Source organism: Lissotriton helveticus, chromosome 4_1 (genome assembly GCF_964261635.1).
Source record: "Lissotriton helveticus chromosome 4_1, aLisHel1.1, whole genome shotgun sequence".
Lineage (NCBI taxonomy): Eukaryota > Metazoa > Chordata > Amphibia > Caudata > Salamandridae > Lissotriton > Lissotriton helveticus.
Genome location: NC_136063.1, coordinates 610,858,482 through 610,879,582, shown reverse-complemented (window position 1 = coordinate 610,879,582; position 21,101 = coordinate 610,858,482). Strand labels below are relative to the sequence as shown.

Sequence of the window (21,101 nt, the reverse complement as noted above, 5' to 3'; positions counted from 1 at the left end):
TCAGCACTTTCAAACCTGTGTTTCAAAGTTCTGCTCTGAGGGTTTCTACTAAGGCTCTTACACCTTTGGTGGGGAACCTTAATTCCTTTGGTTGGTTAGATTTACCTGTTGCAAAATGAGTTCTTGGCTTTTTCGATAACCCAGTTTTGGACTTTTTATTGTCGGCGAGTCTCACTAACTTTGTGTCACCCGCAGTAATCACATGGCAAATTGACTGCTTATGTTTACCACCAATGTCTGCCTTTTGGGATACTGCCGCTGCGACACAGGTTGGGTAAGGAACGCTTGGTTGCTTAAAGTTGAACCTATGTGCACACATGTGTGCACAAGTTTCCATGCTGTGCACGTGAGACTACTGTTGTGCGCAGCCCAGTAACCTTGCACAGGTAGCCCGGCGCATAGTGGATTCTACAGATTTAGATATTGACCTGGGATAGGCCACATAATGATAATGGACACGTATAGGTAAAGTCAGTGTGATTTACTGTTGTGTTTGCAGTGACACTTTATTGTATGCATCTGGGAAAATCTGCCTTAAGAATGTAGTTTCACTTCCCTTAGGCCTACAAAGTCCTGTGATATATGAAACTGGGGTGGAAAAGGCACGCCCAGTTCAAATTAGCAGATCCCAAGACAAAACATGTACATCATGTGGGTCATCCAGAGTTGTCATGTTTCTCTGGCTCAGCTCAGTATCAGAGCCCAGGCTTTTTATGGCCCTGCTGTGCCAAGTTACTTACATTTCTCCCCAGCAGAGAGACTAAAGGCCATACCTCACACAAAATGAGTAATTAACAGTGCTTCCTCGGCTCTTGAGGAGGAAGAGGTTAGGATGAAATTCTACATCTGTTGATTACCTATGACACTGTAATAGGGCTGGGCAGCTGGAACCAACGCAGGAAGGGGCTCCTCTTTGACATTTTGTTGAGAAAGGCCCTGACAGTGATGTCAGTGAGGAGTGAAGTGGAGGCCCCAAGAGCAGATGTGACCAGTGACTCCTGGATGATGCCATCTTCAAGTGTCCTGTGCAGGAGAGTTAGGACACGGGTGGAGAGGTGATTGACCAGTGGTGCCTAACTTCCTGAACCTACTAGTCCCTTTTCAAAACCCTTGCACAAGAGAGAGAAAAAGCTGTAGGTGCTTATGTGCTTTTCGCTGCAGGACCCTGGGACTGGGGCAGCCATGGGCAACTTGAAGGACAAACCCCCTGATTTCTAAAAGGACTAAGGAGTCTTCCCCAGTTGACTCTAGGACCAGTGTTTTACTCCAAGGTCTAGTGAGGCTGGCACCCCTATAGCCCATAAAGACCAGTTGGGGGAAAAGATCAGAACTTCTACACACAGAGACAAAGACCAGGTGGAGAGCTGTTGCAGGGAGCCAGTGGAACCAACTCCTTGCTTAATACACTACCTTGGAAGTGAAGAGGTCTCCTATAACTGCTTCGGGAAGCTAGAGCTCACCACCAGGAATACAATGAGCCCAAGATTGGGCAAATGGGTTCCAAGCTACGACCTTTTTAAGGTCAGCAACCTGTGACATTTTTTTGAGCAGCATTGTATGTGGTGCGGTACCACCCTACTGGATTCTACTCCTGGGATGGGCATGCGTCCAAAAGCTGGCACAAGAATTCATTTATTATTTGCTGGGAGGGTATGTGCATAAGGTCTCCTCCTCATTTTAGCTCCTGTCCCCAGCGGCCCCATCTTCACAGGTACTGAGGCAACGCTGATCTCGAGCACTAGACCCCAACACTGGTACCCTAAGCACATAAAAAAGCTGTGAGCACCACTCCTGCCCCCCTACCCATGTCTGGGGCGCGGGAAGAGGGCAACCAGCAGACTATCTCCTGCCCAAATGGGGCAAATTCATTTCTGCTTATCACTTTCTTTCGTTTTGGAACCTAATCTCTCAGAACTATGACTTTTTGGTCCCTATCCTTGGTCCAATTTCTCTGAAACTGCAATGGTGGCCCAATCCATCAAATCTATTGAAAGGAGTACTGTTGGAACGTCCCCTTCCGCAGACAATCACAACTGATGCAAGTGCTCTCAGTTGGGAAGCAATACTGCAGGAATAATTCGCCCAGGGTCTTTAGACTTCAGCGGAGTCCATGACATCTTCTAACTGGAAAGAGGTTTCAGCTGCCTACAAAGCCCTACAGAGTTTTTTCCCTCAGATCAGGGGCACAGTAGTCCAGATCTGAACAGACAATCAGTTCTCAAGGGCCCATGTGAACCGTTTCCAGAGTATCAGTGTTCCCTCACTAGCATTTCTGGCAGAACAGATTGGTATTTGGGCAGAGAACAATCCTTCGTCTCTGACAGCAATTTTTCTGTACGGGAGGGAGAATGGGTGTGCAGATCAGCTGAGTTGGTTATTCCCCTCCTGAGTATTGATTTCTCTCTGCCCCAAGATATTTCAAGAAATTATAATTCAGTGTGCTGCCCTATGGCATGACCTGTTTGCATCTCCCCAGGTTGCTCTTCTTCCCAGCTTTTACTTCCTTCTGCCAAACCAGCAAGTATGATGGGTGGGCACAATGAGCTTCAGGTGACCCAAAGGCTTTTCTTCACCTTTCTGCCTTTTTCTCTGATCAGCAAGTTTCTGCGGCTGGTTGTTCAATTCTGGACCTGCAAACACTGTTTCCCCTTATAGCATCATCTATCAATTCTTCCTACCTGGTTATTTCCAGTTGATCATTCTCCTTTCAGATTATCTCTTTTTCCAATGAAATCTCAAATCTGTCTCTCCATAGGGGTCAATATTGAGAGGAGGAGATTGGAGGAATTAGTCCGTTCTTCAGAAATTGCTCTTTCGACCCAGGACTCCAGAAAAGAAAGTAATCTTTTACAAAAGGTGTTGTACAAGGGGGTATAATCCAGATTTTTTGTGAGGGGGTAAGATACTAAAATTTCTAAGGGATGGTTTTCTGTTGGGGTTGTCTGTCTCCTCGTTGTGTAGCCATTGAATAGCGATTAAGGTCCTTCTGTTTCCTACTTCAACCCTTTGGCTTTTTGTCTGCAGAGGAGTTTTCATTTAAGGAGACCGATTATCTATTTTCCGGTCCCGTCTTGGAATTTGCCTCTCGTTCTGAGGAGCCTACAGTCTCCTCTGTTTGAACTGTTGTTTACTGATTCTCTAAAATTCGAAACTCTTAAGCTAATTTTACTGGTGGCCATTACATCTGTCAGCAGATTAGGAGAAGTTGGATATTTGTTTTGTCACATTACATTCTTAAGGTTCTTTCATGACAAGGTGGTGTTATACTCAGATCCTTACTTTTTTCCCAAGGCACCTTCTGCTTTTCATTTGTCCCATGATTTGGTGCTACCATTCATTTTCCATGTACCTCTATTGAGAAAGAGAGTATTTTTCATACTATAGGGCTTTATAGAACCATTCCTATCTATATTGAAAGTACTTCCTCTTTTAGAAAGGTGAAATGTGTTACTTAAGGCTTATCCGACAAGTAACAGCGCCCTACAGCTTTGACTTTAAATCAATGGATACAGATGGTAATTTTTCTACCCTATCAGAATTCTGAAGTTGGCCTTCCTCGCAACATAGAGGGATGCTACACTCGATGGATGTCCTCCTCTTGGGCAGCTTCCAGGGTCGCCTCTTTACAAGATATTTGTGCTGCTACAGTTTGGACTTACCTTAACAACGTTATTACTCACTTCAGATTGAGAATGGAAGGTGTTTTCTTTGGAATTAGGGACAGCTGTTTTGTCTTCAGTTCATTAAAAGTTTTGAATTCTTTCATTTAGTACATCACTTGGGTGTTGCATTGCTTCTAGTGGCATAGTATCAGTTCTGTTTTTGCAGCTTTGGTATACAATCACTGAAATGGACTGGGATGAGGAAGACGGACGAGGTAGGTAATGACTCGGCTACTTACCAGTAATCTTGATTACCCCGAGTCATGGTCTTCATCACCTGAATCTTTGATTCCCTCCCTTCCTCCCTGGGAAAAAGAGTAAAAAAAGTTGTGATATATATAATATTGCTTGGCATGTCAGGAATGTATGTCATTTAGCTTCTCTTTTATAGGTAATAGATTATCCACTTTCTCTGGAGCCATATTGCTTGAGGCAAAGTTTATTTTTGTTATGGGTGAATTCTGTGGGTGAGGCATGAAGTGCTCATTGGTAAGAACTATTTTGAGGAAGACTAGGACTAGTAATAATGAAGATTATTGGTAAGTAACCGAGTCATCAACATACACATATAAATATACTCCAACCTAGCAAAGTAAGGAAGCCAAATTCCCTGTTAACAGATTACACGATGAAGGCAAAATCTTTAAGCCTTATGGCACACCATTTCTTAATCTCCTGATCTTGGAAACAAAAGGCAGCACAGGATCGGCCTGAGTTCTGTCAGATATGAACAACTGTGCCAGAGAACCCACCATTAATAAGAGTTTGCTGAAGGATTGAGAAGCAGTGATTGGTTTGTCTTTCAGTATTGTAGAAGGAAATACCTCCAATAATATTAAAAATGAAACCAATTCAATGCACAATTGACCAGCGAGGAACAGGGTTAAACTTTGTGATCAATTAAAACCAATAAAGAGGTCAGAAGTCAGAAGTCAAGCACAGGAGAGGCCTGTATTTTGGAAGTCTGCCTTTAGACTTGAAGTACACATTTAAGCATCACAAGTAGGCCTGTGAGCTGGAAAGTTTGTAGTTTCTTCATGAATATTTCTTTCTCCATCCTCCTAATGCAGGTCTTCTGCCACGTGCACTTGACAGAACCTTCCTAGTGCATCTTCTCTGGTTGAGGTTTCTTCTCCCCAGCGCACAGCTAAACCCGCCTCCACGTTACTGCAAGCCACTAGAAGTCAGTTGTACTACTTCTTAAGTAGCCTACCTTTCAGGCATGATCTTGCTTTCGATTTTTCTCCTCTCCGTGTCTCATGCTTTGTGATGTATTAGAGGTAAGAAACAGTGTCATCTTGTGGATTTATGCGGCCCTGGACCAGAAAAATTTTGGGGGCCATCATACTTTGGTTAGTTTCACATGCCAAACTGCCTCAAAGATGCTACTGTTGTGCCTCGTCTGATGTTCCTATGATTGTGGTAGACTGGGTTCCATGATTGGTACTTTGTTGTTCTGATCAGTCTACCACTCTAAATGAGAGTTAGTTTGTATACTTGAATTTTGCACCTCTCACAGTATTTGAGAATGTAGGTTTGCAATCCCTCACTCACTGAGCCTCCACATACGACAGTAGGTTTCACCTGGCTGGTTTACAATCTGTGTCCCTCTTTAATTGAAATACTTGTCATGACTGTAGCCTGCGTCTCTTATGGCGAAAAGCACTTTTCAAGATTGCTTTTTGTATCTCTCCCACATACTATGAGTAACATCTGTTTCCTCAGATCTATTGCCAGAACCTTACACCTACTGCCCATCTTGCTTCTGTGCACTCACTGGAAGAAAACCGTTTTATTCAGGAGCTGATATACGACAGTGCATGGATTGGTGCCAGTGATTGCTATAAGGTAAGTGCAGTCGGCAGTGCATGAAATTGTGTGGTCCATATACTTATGCTATGTTAAAACTGAAGGGCCTCATTTACAAGGTCATTGCACTGTCGGTGCGGCGCACCAGCCGCGCAGTATGCCTGCCTGCCCATATTTACAAGGCCACATAAAGTCACCCTGCTTGACTTTTCATGGCCTTGTAAATATAGGCCCTACTCTGTGTGAAAGGGGCGTTCCATGTGTGTTGCTGTTGGTATTCCCACGCAACATCCATGGAACCTGAAACATTCCCAGCTTTACAAAGTTTTGTAGAGCTGGAAATGCATCAGAATCCTAAGACTCCCCAGGGGAGGTGTAGGAGTGACTTAACAAGGAGAAATACTTATTTTTTCTCCATTCTGCGCCACACATAGAAAGAGATAAATGCCATCAATTATTGTTTTTGTGCAGGAGGGTGTGCCTTCCTGCAAAAAAACAATCATCCTGAAATGCAGGCACCCTTACCACATGACGCAAGAGTGCCTGCATTGGCGCATGGCAGCCAATTGTGCAATAGTGCAGGGGAAAGCACAATGATGCGTCATCTTGTTGCTAATACAACACGTACCTCTGCTTTTAAAATGACATCGCTCGCTGTAGCAAAATGACTTGCAGCATTGTTTTTATAAATGAGACCTGAAATATTTGCTAACATAAAAAGTGGCTTTTAAAAATACACTGATTATACATAGTTTATGTTATTAGCTTTGAGCAAATGTGACACAAACAGTACTTAATTTTAGCTGGTGGTTGCAGGTGAGGCCCACAGTCACATATCTTTACTTATAAAGCTTTGAGCCAGAGCGAGAAAAACAAGGATGGAGAGGAGGAGAAAGACAGAAAAACAGTTACAAAGATAAATGAGGGATGCAGAAGAATTTGAAAGAGTGCTATAAAAGAGCAGGGAATGTCCGGTGATGGATGAAAGAGAAACCATGAGGTGGGATCAAAGACGACACAGCCTTGGTATTCAGCATCTCTTATATTTATTAGCACCAGCCGTGGGCTTCTGAGTTTTGTGGCTATTCGCCAAGCCTGAATGACCGTCATTGTATACGCCAGCAGCTGCATCTTACGTCCACCCTTCTACAATGCAGCAGGCTATCCCCCAGGTCCCAGTGCGTGATGGTCTACCCTATAGACTTGTTCCTCGTGCAGTGCAAATAGCCAATCGTTCACGTTTACAAGCTGAGCTGCCAGATAGTAACACCGGACGTCAGGCACCGCCAGTCCCCCCTCATATACTGCCCTTTGCAGCTTTCGCAGAGCAATTCGGGGGCTTTCCCCCGCCCACAACAGGGTGCATATTTCTGCATCAATTGTTCGAAATGCTGCGGTCTGGATTTGATATGGAGTATTCTGGAGTACATATAGTAAACAGGGGAGGGCCATTATTTTAAACAAGACAATCCTTCCCTTAAGGGACACCGGTAGCTTCCGCCAGTTTTTCACATCTCTGCCTAATCTCTCCAGCTGCGGATTTAGATTCAGTTCTAGAAACCTCTCTGCCGACCTAGTAATTCAGATTCCTAAGACTAGGACAGGGCTGCTGAAGCCGCATGAACTCACCTTCATTCCCGGTGGGACTTTCCGCTGTTTTTAACAGTTTTACTGCACACAATTTTAAATCACGCTTTTTACCTGTTCTCTCCAATGCTGTTTTTGCTTCTATTCTGCCTCTTGCCCTGGTCCACCATGGCTGTAGTGCCAATTGAGCAGAGGGCAGAGGTCACGTTGTGAATTTCATTTCCGCCCTATCACATTCTCAGGCGGTCAGCGCTCCAGTTATCTCTCGCACCCCTACTTAAGCACATGCAAATGTGCAAGCCCGTCTGCGCCTGTCCGCATCCAGCTGGGTCGAGGGGCCAGAACCTCTGTTCTTTATCCAGTAGCCCCTAGTGTGTACACCCCACAGGGTCTTCATAATCTCAGGCCCACACTGAAAATATTCTGCAAGACTCCTAATCCCAAAATACCCCAATCTTATTGTCAGTTTAAATGAGCTGGTAATTCCTTGCCTGAATCTGTTTCAACCTCCATTGCGGAAGAGATTTCCTCTCTGCCTAAGACTGGGGTGCAGCCAAAAAAGCTTAAATATATTAGTTTAAATTGTCGCTTCCTCCATAAGAATCAGGTACATTTATTTAACGTTTTCCTTGATGCTGATCCTGACGTGCTTTTTGTAACAGAAACCTGGCTCCAAGATGGCTCTTCACCTGATATAATTTCTGCCCTTCCTCCAACTTTGCCCTTCTAGGGATAAACATACCACATAGTTTAGGAGGAGGCATTGCTATTATTTATAAAAAGAACTACAAATATAATATTAAGGACGTACAGATTCCTAATTGTGAAGCTTTACTCTTTTCAATTGTCTTCTTCCCTAAATGTACCCTCTTGAGGGCTCTTATTTATCGCCCCCCTGGGCCTTCTAGTAACTGGTGTTCTGTAATATTATATTGGTGGGCCTGATGTCACATGCCAACTACAGCCTAATCTGTTAATCAAAATTGAAAAAGTCTAATTTTGAAAGAAATAACTCTGAATGGATAGTGCTTTATTGAGAGTAATTACTTGTGTCATACAGTATCTGAGTTGAATTCCTCTTTCACCAGTATTTCCTCGCCGCTTACCCTTGCCGCCTTTGGAGAATCGCCACTTCAAAGGGAGAAGCTTGGTTATAAAACTAGATTTGATTAGTATTTTCCTTTGGTTATTTCCATTCAAATGCTTTAGAGGCAGATCTCACATCCATTACATCATTATTTAACCTAAACCTACACTGGGATTGTATTTTCTTTATCTATTATGACAAAATATTTGATGCGCTTTTCATCTTAGTTTTTCTTGCAATATCTCCTATTGAATTTCTGGTTGACACTTGCAGTTGTGTACTCTCCCTTGGCTTTGCTTGGCCCTCTCTCCTAGTATATGGCACTTAGCAAAGTTTAAGCATAATTTAAGCCAACAACATTTTTTTTTTTTTAAAACAGGCAGGTGCATTTCCATAACCCTTAAACAGAGTCCTATGCAGAATATGAATATATATTAATTTGAGGATGGATGCAAGAATTTATGAGGGCCAATCTTGTTAATTGGGAATTGTAGGTGCTCTAGAGACACAGTAGGCAATCTAGCTTCCCCTCCTAGGTTGGGTTAGTGTTTTATCTAGCATAACTTTCACTCGGTAAAGGGTATCCTTTCCCTCAGAGAAAAATGTCAGGGCAAGGCTAGAAAGACTTAAACTATAGCTAATGCAAGATGGAAGCACATTTTCAATAATTTCCTAAAGTTCCACATATTGGACTATTGATGGAGATGGAGGGGTGACAAGGTCCCCTTAGAAGCAAAATCAACAGAGAAATATCCTCCATCCAGGGTTTTACAGTGGTATTTGGGAATACTCCTAGGAAATTTGGGTACGTTTCTAGGGTCCAATGAGGCTTTTCAATAAAGGAGTGACACAGGATAATTTCTAAGAGTCTGGTTTAGAGCCAGTGGATAATGAGGCATCAATAATCATGCAATGTGTCCTCGAGTCTTACAGTAGATAGTTCTTGTGCACCTTAGGTAGAAGTGGATCCCACTGCGAGCCAGATGATTACTCTGAAGTACAAATGATTCCTCAGCTTCCAGGGGGAACAATATGAGGCTAAACTTCCCTCTGATCTGAAGTAGAGTCTGCAGGGTGGAGCACCTCATATGTTGCTTATGCAACAACAGAGCCTAAGTAGCTGAAATCCTATCTATGAAAAACATGGCCGATTGGGGAGGACATGGCGGAAGCTAGCTGAGCTGCCGCTTCACCCGGAGGTTCCGCCCTACCTTCACGCCATGGTGAACGCGCGTTCAGTATGGAGTACCGAGGATACTCTTGTGGACTGATCGCTGTGCTGGGATTGTTTCTGCCCGTACTCGGGAAGCCTTGGAGTGGCATGTTTAGGCTTCGGTTCCTTTCTCTTTTTAATTTCTTCCCGGCTTTGTGCTAGCTTTGTGCGGGTGTGTGGCGGTTTTGGCAGAGCTCCTGGTCCTGGCCCGGGTTTTGCTGCTCCCTGCTTAACACGGTTGGAGATAGCAGTGCTGTAGCTGAGGAGGAGCTGGAGAACAGTGGCCCATGGTCTCTTCCAGGTTACCCGAGGAAGGGGCAGCACCTACCCTATACCGCCCAAGCTGGAGAGCGTCGGGGGACTCGATAAGTGCAGTAAGGAGGAAGACGCCGGAGACGTCAGAGCATCGCTGCAGGGTAGCATGGAGGAGCAGCCCCAGGCTTGTGGTGGTCTGTTGAATTGCAGGGGGCCCCAGATTCAGGTAGGATGCGCCGCAGTTGCTACTTATTCCCCCGCTTTAGCCTCAGCATCTGCCCAGGGTGACAGTACGTCTACCAGGAAAGAGAAAAAACGTGGAGGGGGAAGCCTTGCAAAAATAAAATCCGCTGGGAAGGATATTAAGCTGGTATATCAGATTAGCCTAGAGGCCAGTCTGGATGCAGGAACGGATAGTCTCAATAATAGCATGAATAATAGTATAAAGGAGGGCCATGGCAGCAGAAGTCGAAGCGCAAAGAAGAAGAACGCAATAAAAAGCACCTCAACCTTTTTATCTGGGGAAATCAAAAAAGGAATACAAAATTGGGCAGGTCTAAAAACACTCCTTCAGAAGCTAAACTCAAGATTACCCCTTCCTTTAAGATCTTACTTTAAAGTCCTCCCGGAGGTTTTGTGTCTTGTGAGACAGGGAGACGCTGGAAAGTTTGGGAAAGGGGAAACAACTGAATCTATAGGGGGGTTGGCTAACCCAGAAGCTTCAATAGCAGAAAAGACAAAACTAGGAGGTTCATCGCTTGCTGGAGAGCCGGATCTAACTGATACTGAAAGCCATGCTTTGGAGTGGAGAGATAACCCGATGGAGTTAGAGGGTCAGGCCCTTCAAGTTGAACCCCAGGCTATCCCCAAGGACCTAACCAAGGGACTGGCTCTGGAGGCAGGAAGTTCAGACAGCGGAGCGATGGCTCCAAATCTGGAGGTACACTCAATCTCTTCGCTGGAGCTCCTTCTGGCCTCATTATCAGCAGATATGAAAAAAGGGTTTAAGGTCCCAGCTGCAAACCAAGGTGAGATCAGGAGCTTTTGCGAGTTGCTGGATAAGAAAGAGGACCTTTTAAACACTAGGATGGAGACACTAGAATCTAATGTGGGGGCATTAACAGATCAGCTCGATGTCTTGAAAGCAGATCTAGTCACTCTTAAAAGAGATGAGGGGGTCATGAGAGACAGGCTGGATGCAATGGAAAATAACTCTCGCTGCAATAACCTGCGAATAGTGAATGTTCCAAAGGGGAACGAAGGCGAAGATCTTAAGTCCTTCATGATCACGCTCTTAAAATATTCGCTTGATTTAGAGATTTCAGAAGACGAACTGGGTAGGGATATCCAGAGAATTCACAAAGATTCCTTCAGAAGAAATTTGATACGTCCTAAACCAAGAAGGATCCTTATAAACTTCTATACCTATTCATTGAAAGAGAAGTTGCTTAACCTATCTCTTAAATATAAGTCACTGAAGGGTAAGGAGTTCTCATTCCAGACCTGGCCAGAACAATGCTAGATAGGATAGGCAATGGGAGCTGGGTAGGAAGCTGGAGGACTTTAAGAAGGTAGGAGCTGTGGCTCAACTTGAATTCCCTGCCTCTTTGAAGGTTATGTTAATGAACAAAATGCACAATGTGAGATCAGTGCAGGAGGCAGAGGAATTGCTTGCTAACCTGCAAATGAGCAAGAATCAGTGATCCGGTTGGTGATATGTATATATAATAATTTCCAGCCTTTCCTCCAGTTCCCTCAGGTCCCTTTTCACAGCTTGCCTCTAAAACATAAATGTAAACATCATAAATAGTCTTTTATGTAGCAAGATTAAGGAGGAGCAAAAAATGTAAAGGAATAAAAATTAAAAAAAGAGGGGAAAAAACAAAAAAGGGGGAAGTAAAAAAAAAACACACAGATAAAAACAATATGAATACAAAATAAATAAATAATAATTGTGTGTATAAGATAAGGTTTTCTCACTCTTTTTTTCTTCCTTTTTCACATCCCATCTCGTGGTTAACAGGTTGGGTCAGGCTAGGTCAGGCTCTTACTTTCTTTACTGAGTACTTTTGGTTTTATTCTTTCTTGTGGTGGAGGGGGTGGACACCTCTGGGGTGCAATAAACTGGACACCACTATTCCAGATGACTGGGGGTAGGGTTCCCCATGGGTGAGGGGGAAGGATGTCGGGGCATAGGGGTAAATGGAGAGGGTAGCAGGGAATTAAAATTTAAAAAAATCCTCGTTTCCTCTACTTATGATTTGTCCAACTTTAAAGCTAACGATAAAGGCGTTGGAAGTGGGCTGACTTGCGTGTGGGTGCATATTCTGGTACCTTAAGCACTGACCCTGGCGATTATGTAGAATTTACAGCCACCATGAGCTTTTTTCAGATTCTTTCCTGGAACATCAATGGCCTGCGCACTAGACCAAGAAGAGATAAGATCATACAATACTTACGGGACTCTTTAGCACAGGTCATTGTCCTCCAGGAAACCCATTTATTAGAAGAAGAGATGATTTCTCTGTTAAAGTGTGAAAGCTGGGTAGGTTCTCATATAAGCACAAGTCAGTCAGCAAACATCAGAGGGGTATCAATTATTTTTAAGAAAACAGCCTGGGCTCATATATTATCTCAGATAAAAGACCCAAATGGCAGATGGGTCATTGTAAAAGTTGTAATTATGGAGACATTGCTAACCTTAATTGTATACCATGGTCCAAACCACGATGACCCTTCTCGTCTGAAGTCTATTTTCTCACATCTACTCGATTTCCCGGGACCGATGGTCCTGGCGGGCGACTTTAATATTGTCTTGAATCCCACATTAGATAAATCTCCATCCAATAGAGCTGTAGTATTCTCTAAATCTCTGGAGTACTTGCTTGAGGCCATGAAACAGTTCACCCTATCGGATATCTGGAGAGATAGATCAGGGCAGCAGTTAGGGGTGTCATATCGAAATTATAAATATCGGCACCAGTCAAGAATCAACTTTGTTCTGGTCAATTATTCATTAAGGGGCCAGGTGCAGAACATCTCATACCTGGCACTCCACCTCTCAGATCATTCTGGGGTCCTTCTAGTTCTGAAATGCCCGGTTTCTAGTTCCATCAGGACTTGCCCCCAGATTCATGAAGGCCCCAATCTGTGAATTCTTAATTGTGAGAAATACCGAATCCCAATTTAGAATTTGCAGATTGGGATTCATGAAATTATGCGATAAAATCTAGCGATTCGCAATCGGCCGCAAAAGTCGATTGCGATTTGCATGAAATCGCAGATAAATCGCTAAATCGGACATATTCCGTGTTGAAATAGCGATCTCGCTATTAGCGAATTCGCAAATAGCGATCTCGTTAATAGCGAGATCGCAAAAAAAATGTGAAGTCGCATTTCGAGCACAGTGATGACATCACAACCAGGAAGCAGGCAGTTCCCTCCCTCAGTCTGAATACTGAGGCTGATTTGGAAGCAGCAGTGCCCAGAGCTCCACTCTACAACACCTCCAGCTGTGATACAGGAGACACCACACTGCAGCAATGTCACAGGAAGCAGCAGGGAGCAGTTCCACTGGGAGAAAAAGAAAACTTAAATTCTCTGAACAGGAGCTAGAACATCTCATTGAGGGAGTCAGTAAAGATCAGGATAGACTGTTTGGGAAGGACTCCAGGAGGGTGCCAGAGGCCGACAAACGGCGAATTTGGTTGCGCATCCGTGCAAAAGTCAATGCTGTTGGAGTCACCCAGCGATCAATCGACGACCTCAAGAAGAGGTGGTACGACCTCTGAGGTCGTGCCAAGGAGAAGATCGCCGAGAGGCTGGGTGAGCGTGTGGCAACAGGAGGGGGAGACCCAACAGTCCCTCCCAACACCCCATTGGAGGACCTCGTTGAGGACACATTGCAACCTGAGGTATGCGTGGGGGTAACCCGGCTGGACTCCTCCCGACCCACCCTAGAAAGCCAAGGTAAGTGCCATGCGACTGCGACCCTGTCCCCTAACAATGGCCATGACCCTAGAGCTACTCATTAGAAACCCCAGTCATGCAGCCCATGCACACCAGCAAATCCCTATTGCATTGTGGGACATGTAGTCTGACCACAATTTACATTCAGCCCCATACAGCCAGATATGTCCTAATAGAGACAATCCAACAGCCAGGCAGGGAATGCTAGCCAGCATGCATGTAGCAACCTTACATGTGCAAGAAACCGTTCATTATTCAACGTCCACTTTATATCACAGGTGGCGCTGAAGATACCAGCAGCGACAGTGAGGGGCTGCAAATTGTGGAGAATTCAATGGATTCTGAGGGTGACGCACAGCCATGCGCACAACCTGGTCCATCATGCAAGCAACTGCGCCAGCAGCCGTACAACCACCTGCAGCGCCAGCAGCCGCACAACCACCTACAGCGCCAGCAGCCGTACAACCACCTGCAGCGGCAGCAGCCCTACCGCCACCTGCAACGCATGCGACTACAGGCGCACCACAACCGCCAAGTCGGAGACCCATGCCAGTGACAACGGCAACACCAGCAGCCGCCAGGCCACCAACACAACGCACACCAACTGTGCCCACCCAGTCCAGCGGACAGGTCAGGGTGCGGTGCCAAAGTACACCACACGCCGGCAGGAGGGGGGTGACTGTGCCTGTGCCGGGTCTCACAATAGAGCGACGCATGCTGCGCGTCCACCAACAACAAGCACGGTACCTTGCAGCAATACATCTGCAGCTGCACAATACAGCCGGGAATGTTGGCCAGCTGTCCGACCGGATAGAGCGCATGACCACAGCAGTTGAGGCAAACACAGAGGCCATGCTCACCCAGCGGGACCTCAACCGCCGCCGCCACCGCCAGCTCCTAACACGACTCTCAGCGTACCCGCGCTCCAATTATATAATTGGCAACGCAACTTCCCAGATGTCCCGTAGGTCATTGGCCATGCAAATTCAGATGGTCCAATGCTGCCAGGACGTGGCACGGGCACTCGAGCAGGCAACCACTGCAGTTCAGGCTCTGCAGGCTACTGTACAGGGCCAGGCAGGAGGGGAGGACGCTAGTGAGGGAACATCTAGCCACTGCAGCCTGTCTTTGCCACCAGTCAGAGTTCCCCGCCGCAGCAGCAGGCCCACTGCGTCATCACGGGCAAATCAGGATGAAGATATGGAGAGGAGAATTGGAGCCTCAGGCCGGAGGTGCCATTGACATTATACTCATCATGCAGGGACATGCTGATGCTAAAAGCATGCCCCCTGACAAAACATTAGATGTATGAAGCAATACCCCTCCAATGTATCTTTTTGAAAAAATGCAATATTATTGTGAAAACAACAATAATATTTATTCAGTAACAGTACATCAGACTCATGTCATTATTTCACTTGTCATGCATGAGTGAAGTGTTGGGTGAGGGGAGTGGGGGGACTAGAAAAAGTTATTAGTGATTTGGTTGCGTCGTCTGTGTCCTTCAGCAGGATTTTCCCCAGGTGCATGACGCGCATGTGGAGGTGGGCGGTTGTCCCCTTCAGACTCACTGCCAGATATCTCAACAGGTATCCTGCGCTTGGTAGCAATGTTGTGCAGTATTGCACACAAGGTAACTATGCGGGAGCAGACCTCAGGATCGTATTTGAGGGCCCCACCAGTCTTATGCAGTATGCGGAAGCGGCTCTTCAATAGCCCAAATGTCCTCTCAATGCAATTCTTAGTGCAGATGTGTGCTGCATTATAACGCCGTTGCTGTGGTGTTGCAGGGTTGAGGTAAGGGATGAGTAGGTTCTCACGGAGACCGTAGGCGCTGTCACATGCATGAAAGGAGCAGAGGGTGAGTGCATGTTCTGCGCAGCTACATGATCACAGTGTATTAAATGGGGGCATGTGTACTTACCTAGTAGGTGTCCTTCGCCAAATTCTCCCCTGGCCAGTCGTGTGTGAATGCCGCTGTGCCTGAAAATGAAGGAGTCAAGTGTGCTCCCCGGGTATTGTGCCACTATGTCGGTGATGTAAGTCTTTGCGTTGCACACCATCTGGATATTGAGGGAGTGGTAGTTTTTCCGGTTACGGTACATGTACTCCGTTTGTGCTGGTGGGTAGATGTGGATGTGCGTACAGTCAATGCATCCGGTTTGTGGAAATTGGGCAACGTTCTAGAATTGTAACTTGGTCTCTTCAAGTCCTGTTGGGTGGTGGGGAATGAGATGTAGTGGTGAAGGCGGCTCAGCATTGCATCCAGGAAACTCTTCAGGCAGCGGGACATGGTGCTCTGGGATATCCCCCCTGCAACAGCGACTATCCCCTGGAAGCTTCCGGAGGCCAGTAGGTGGAGGCAGCACAAGACCTGTACATGTGTGGGCATGACATCCAGGTCCCGGATCAGCTTCAGGATCATTGGCCCATTAAGGCGGTACTTCGAGTAAATTTGCTCCCTTGTTTGGCCCTGCAGGGTGACCCGCAAGCGGAATATTCTCTCCTGGATCCTGCGCCTGTTACGTGCTGCAGCCTGGAGCCTGCGCCGCCTAACCACCATGTAAAGTCCCGGCATTGTGAGGGTCCTCATGCTACTACTTTGTTTCCTTAAGTGTGTTTGTTCAGGTCAGCACCTGTGGCTCGTTAGGGATTTTTTTTACATATTTTTTTTCCTTAATGGTTACCACCTGCTTTTGGTTCTCCTTAAATTGCACCTCGCAAAAAGCGATTTTCCGCTTTTTCGTTAATTGCGACTTTTCATGAATATCGTTTGCGATTGATTTGCGAATTCGCTAACTATTTTGCAGATTCCATGGATTATCGCTAATTGCGATTCGGTATGGGGTTCTTCCATGATTCTGCGAATTCTTTTAGTGAATTCGCAATATTATTTATAGCGATTTTATAAAAACGCTAAATTTTACATGATGAATTGCATTTCTGTAAATTGCAATCGCAATAGCTAATTCGCAGCTATTGCGATCGCAATTTGGCTTCATGAATCTGGCTGTTGGTCCTTTAATCGTGCTATACTTTTGGAGGAGGAGGAAGTCTCTTTTCTTTCACAAGAGGTGGAATGGTTCTTGGAGCTGAACGTTGGCACAGCCCCAATAACTTCAGTTTGGGACTGTCTAAAATCCTTTCTGCAAGGCCAAATCACCAGTAGGTCTTGTTATAGAAAAAAAAAACATGAAGAAGAGATCACGGATATTGAAAACAGGCTGAAAGATGTAGAGGTAGATCTCTCGAGTAGAGTATCCCCTGAAATTTTGCAAGAGAAGCAAGATAAGGTCAGCAGATTAAAAGCTAAGCACAAAAACATTCTGAATACAAGGCTTACTCGAAGATGGGAAGCCAGTAAGATCTCCCACTTTGAGTATGGAGAAGAAGAGGGCAAACTCCTTGCATGGAAGAGTAAATTTGACCGAGCGAGGAGTTATATCAAGGAGATAAAAAATGAGAATGGCACTTTAACTACTGACGAGGAAATTTGTGATGCTTTTCAGACATCTTTTCAATCTACTTATCGGGAGGATGGCAGTGTAGATAGCCATAGTGCACAAAGGTGGCTTGGAGGTATCCCTCTCCCCCCCTTACATTAAAACAACAGCAACACTCTAGACAGGGCCTTTTCCTTTGCTGAGGTTATAGATGCTATCTCTGATGGCAAGAACGGAAAGGCTCCCGGTCCGGATGAGCTTCCTGCCGAAATATACAGAATAATAAGCGACCAGGTAGTCCCCACTATGACGAACCTCTTAAATAAAATTTTGCAAAAAGGACTAAATCCGCCAGATTTGTGGAACGACGCCACTATAGTCCTGATCCTGAAGCCAGGAAAAGTGGCATCTAATTGTGGGTCTTAGAGACCCATATCTCTCCTGAACGCTGGCTATAACATTTTTACCTCTATATTGGCAGCGAGATTGAGTATAGTGTCAGGAGATATTTTGCATTCAGACCAGAAGGGTTTCGTAAAGGGTCGCCAGCTTTCGCACCTCATATACGATCTAATTGGAGCGATTGGCCTGGCCTCCACATACTCTATTCCACTAGCAGCTATGACCTTGGATGCCACAAAGGCCTTCGACAGGGTGAATTGGATATATCTGTCGGAGGTCTTGGAAAAATTCAATCTTGTTGAGAAATTTTGCCGTACCAAACAGTCCATCTACCGGAGACCAACGGCTAGACTTCTTGTTAATGGCAACATCACTGGTCCTTTTAATATATCTAGGGGGACCAGACAGGGCGGCCTACTCTCCCCTCTCCTTTTTGATTTATATATTGAGCCATTCGCTCAACGGCTCAGAGAGGACTCTAACATCCAGTCTTTCAAATATGGGGAGTGGGAGAGGAAGGTAGCCCTCTATGCTGACAATAGTTAATTTTTTACAGCTAATTTAGACACAGCCTTTCCAGCAGTTATTAGCCAAGCCCAGGAGTTTGGACTAGTCTCAGGCTATGAAATTAATGCTGCAAAGACAGAAGATATGGTCTGGAATCAGGAGGCAAATCATTATCAGCACCCGATAAGCCCTAGAATGAGATACCTGGGGGTAAATATCCTGCAAGATATTACTAAGATAGCCGAAACTAATTTGACCACCCTGGCAAAAGAGTGCATGAAGTTAATGAAATCTTGGGCTTCGCTCCCTCTTTCCATTATTGGCAGAGTAAATTTAGTAAAAATGTCAACACTCCCGAAAATTACTTTTTTCTTTAATAGTATCCCCCTTCATTTTGAGAAATAAAAAAATTATAAAATTAAGAGGGATATCAACTCATTTGTCTGGAGATATAAACTCTCCGTGATATCTTGGAAAAAGCCAAGACGAGGAGGGTGAAGGGAGGTCTGGCTTTGCCAGATATTCCGTGTTATGCTTGGGCCTTCCCACTCTCTCATGCACGCACGCTTCTGAAAATGCCGGTCAATACCGGAGCAGGAGGGATGTTTTTAGCTAAGCTTCAGGGTGCACACTTTTTGGTGGAGGGCTTTCTGTTGAAATACGGCGATCCTAAGTTTAAAAATAAAGTTAGGCTCAAGGTTTTGCAGGGCCTGGTAAAACATGGGCTGAATTGAGGAGGTCAGTCACTCTTGAATATTTCTCTAGCTTAGCTCCCCTATGGGATTCCCCCAGTGGCCCAGAATGTTTGAGGGATAGATTGGCAACCCCTTTGAGGGAAGCCGGTCTTGTAGTTTGGGGGGACCTGATCTCAGATGGCACCTTAGTTACATGGGAACAATTTAGGGAATGGGTTGTGGCTGGCCTTTCTAAATGTTAATATCTCCAGCTGGCAAGTTGGGTCCAGTCACACCTACAAACAACTTATGGTAGCTTATTAGGTGGAAGCAATCACCTGGAACACCAGCTTGTGACCAGATCCCAAGGGAAGAAGGAAGTCTCCTCTGGTACCAGGCTATCTTGGAGGAATTGGACGGTGACTTTAAACTTGCCGATGAACTGTGGGGAAGTTTTATACCTGTTCAAGACTGTGATACATTGTGGCAGAGTTCGTTTAAAATCTTATACGAAATTGTAAAACCGGTTTGGTTAAAAAGGAACCATCTGTTCAATGTTTATAGGGCTTACTTTACCCCATTGAGACTCACCAAAATCAATAAAGAGTTGCCTGTATGCTGTAAGAAATGTGGATTGGCCTCGGCCTCCGACATTCATATCTTTAAAGAGTGCCCTGCCTTGGCCTCCTTTTGGGACAGTATTGAAAAATTCCTGTCTGATAGAATAGGAAGCCTTGTCACTATTGACCTACCTTTGATCATCTTTGGATTGAAGGATAATGTTTGTGGCCCTGCACAATCGCTATTTTGTTATGCTATGCTCCTAGCTAGGAGACAAATTTGTATAAAATGGACAGATCCTATCCCTCCTTCCTTTTTAGACTGGCAGTCCTCTGTCTTTGTGATTTCTAAGTTAGATTTATTGAGATCTGGCAGCAAAAAGAAGAGAATATTTTGGAACATTTTGAAATGAAGAGGGGGCCCCGAGTTAAATGTATAGGGGGTTTTCCCCCTCCTTTTTCTTTTCTTTTTTTTTTGGGTTCTATGATTATGCTGCCTCAATACTCTATGGGCCATGTCGGACATTTTCAGTCTAGGACTGGATGTTTTAATAAGAGGGTCATCTAGCGCCTGGAGCTTGTTAACAGAGTTATCTCAGTTGGTGTCTTCATTAGCACTGTTAGATTTGGGGGTCTCTGGTTGGCACAGGTAGGTACTTGTGACAAGCGGGGACCCTCTCCTCTAGTCAGGATAAGTAGGTAGTCTCCCAAAATAACCCCTGCTCACCCTCTAGGTAGCTTGGCGCGTGCAGTCAAGGCTTATTTCAGAGACGTTTGCAGGTTAAGCATTTATGACCACATGCAGTAACTAAGTGACAACACCACAAAGGGACACCACACTGGGAATATATCAAAAAGACATATCTTTTATATAAGGCTTAGCACAAGACCAACATAACGACAAAAATGACCACAATACTAGTGGCAATAAAGAGTTCTTAGTAAATGCGTAATTTTTGAGTTCTGTGTGACTCGGCCTCTGGGTTCGGCTCTTACTGCAATGAAAAATGAACACAAGAGTCTAATGCGGGCAGCAGACGCTTCCATACGAGGTGTATTAGGATGGGGGTTTGAGGTGTACACAGTACCTTGATGCGGTGAGTCCGGCACAGACGGGGCGCTGTAAAAAGAAGGTGATTTGGAAGCGTTGTCGGCCCCCCTCAGTGCGAGGCGGATGGTGCGGAATGCGAGACGTTCAATTTACGATGCGGCGTACGAGCCGTACTGCGGGAGCCACGGCGATCAGTCTTGGTTGCGGTGCGAGGCTGACGTACAGAGCATACTCCCCTTTCAGGTGCGATCGCACCCTTGAACTCTGCGGCAGTGTGCGGGTCGTACCAACCAGGATGACTCGATGAGGCAAAGCGTTTGTACGTGGCGGGGTCGTCCAGTCATGGTGCGATCTACGGTTCGTTGGTGTCGTTGATTGAGGCGGACAGGCGGGGTACGGTGCATTGCTAGGCACCATTTGGTTGAACGAGGCGTACACAGCTCCCAGCCTCGGCAAATACTGAAAATATCGTTTCCAGCAGCGGATGGCGAGGCAGATGAAGTCCACTGGTCCTGGGACTTCGTTCAGGGGGCAAGCTCACTCACAAGCCCTTGGAGATCTTTTGCACAAGGTGGAAAATAAAGTCTTTTGTAGTCTTTATCCTCTCCTTCAGCAGCAAGGCAACCACTGCAGGCCAATCCCCCAGGTCAGGGACAGTATTCCTCCTTACAGCTTTCCCAGTTCCTTTTTGTCGAGCAGAGGTTTCTTCTTGTTAAAGCAGGATCTAATTTCTTGGGAGCAGGGTACCAATACTTGTACCCCTAAATTCGTTGTTCCTCTGGGGTAGAGGGACCTGTGCCCAGCCAAAACCAGTTCTTGAGCACTTTATTGACATGACTCTTACTTTTCATTCAGGGAGCAGGCTAGAGACATCAGACACTC

At 45.5% G+C, this 21,101-nt stretch overlaps 1 protein-coding gene across 2 annotated transcripts in view; it reads left to right on the top strand.

Moving 5' to 3' along the window:
* Window positions 1–21,101, top strand: part of LOC144827257 (lectin-like) — a 125,261-nt gene that overhangs the window by 65,452 nt on the left and 38,708 nt on the right. For both annotated transcript variants that reach the window (XM_078685640.1, XM_078685639.1), the window contains exon 4: window positions 5,388–5,510. In XM_078685640.1, the coding sequence (XP_078541766.1) occupies window positions 5,388–5,510 (123 nt within the window). The remainder of the gene's footprint in view (window positions 1–5,387; window positions 5,511–21,101) is intronic.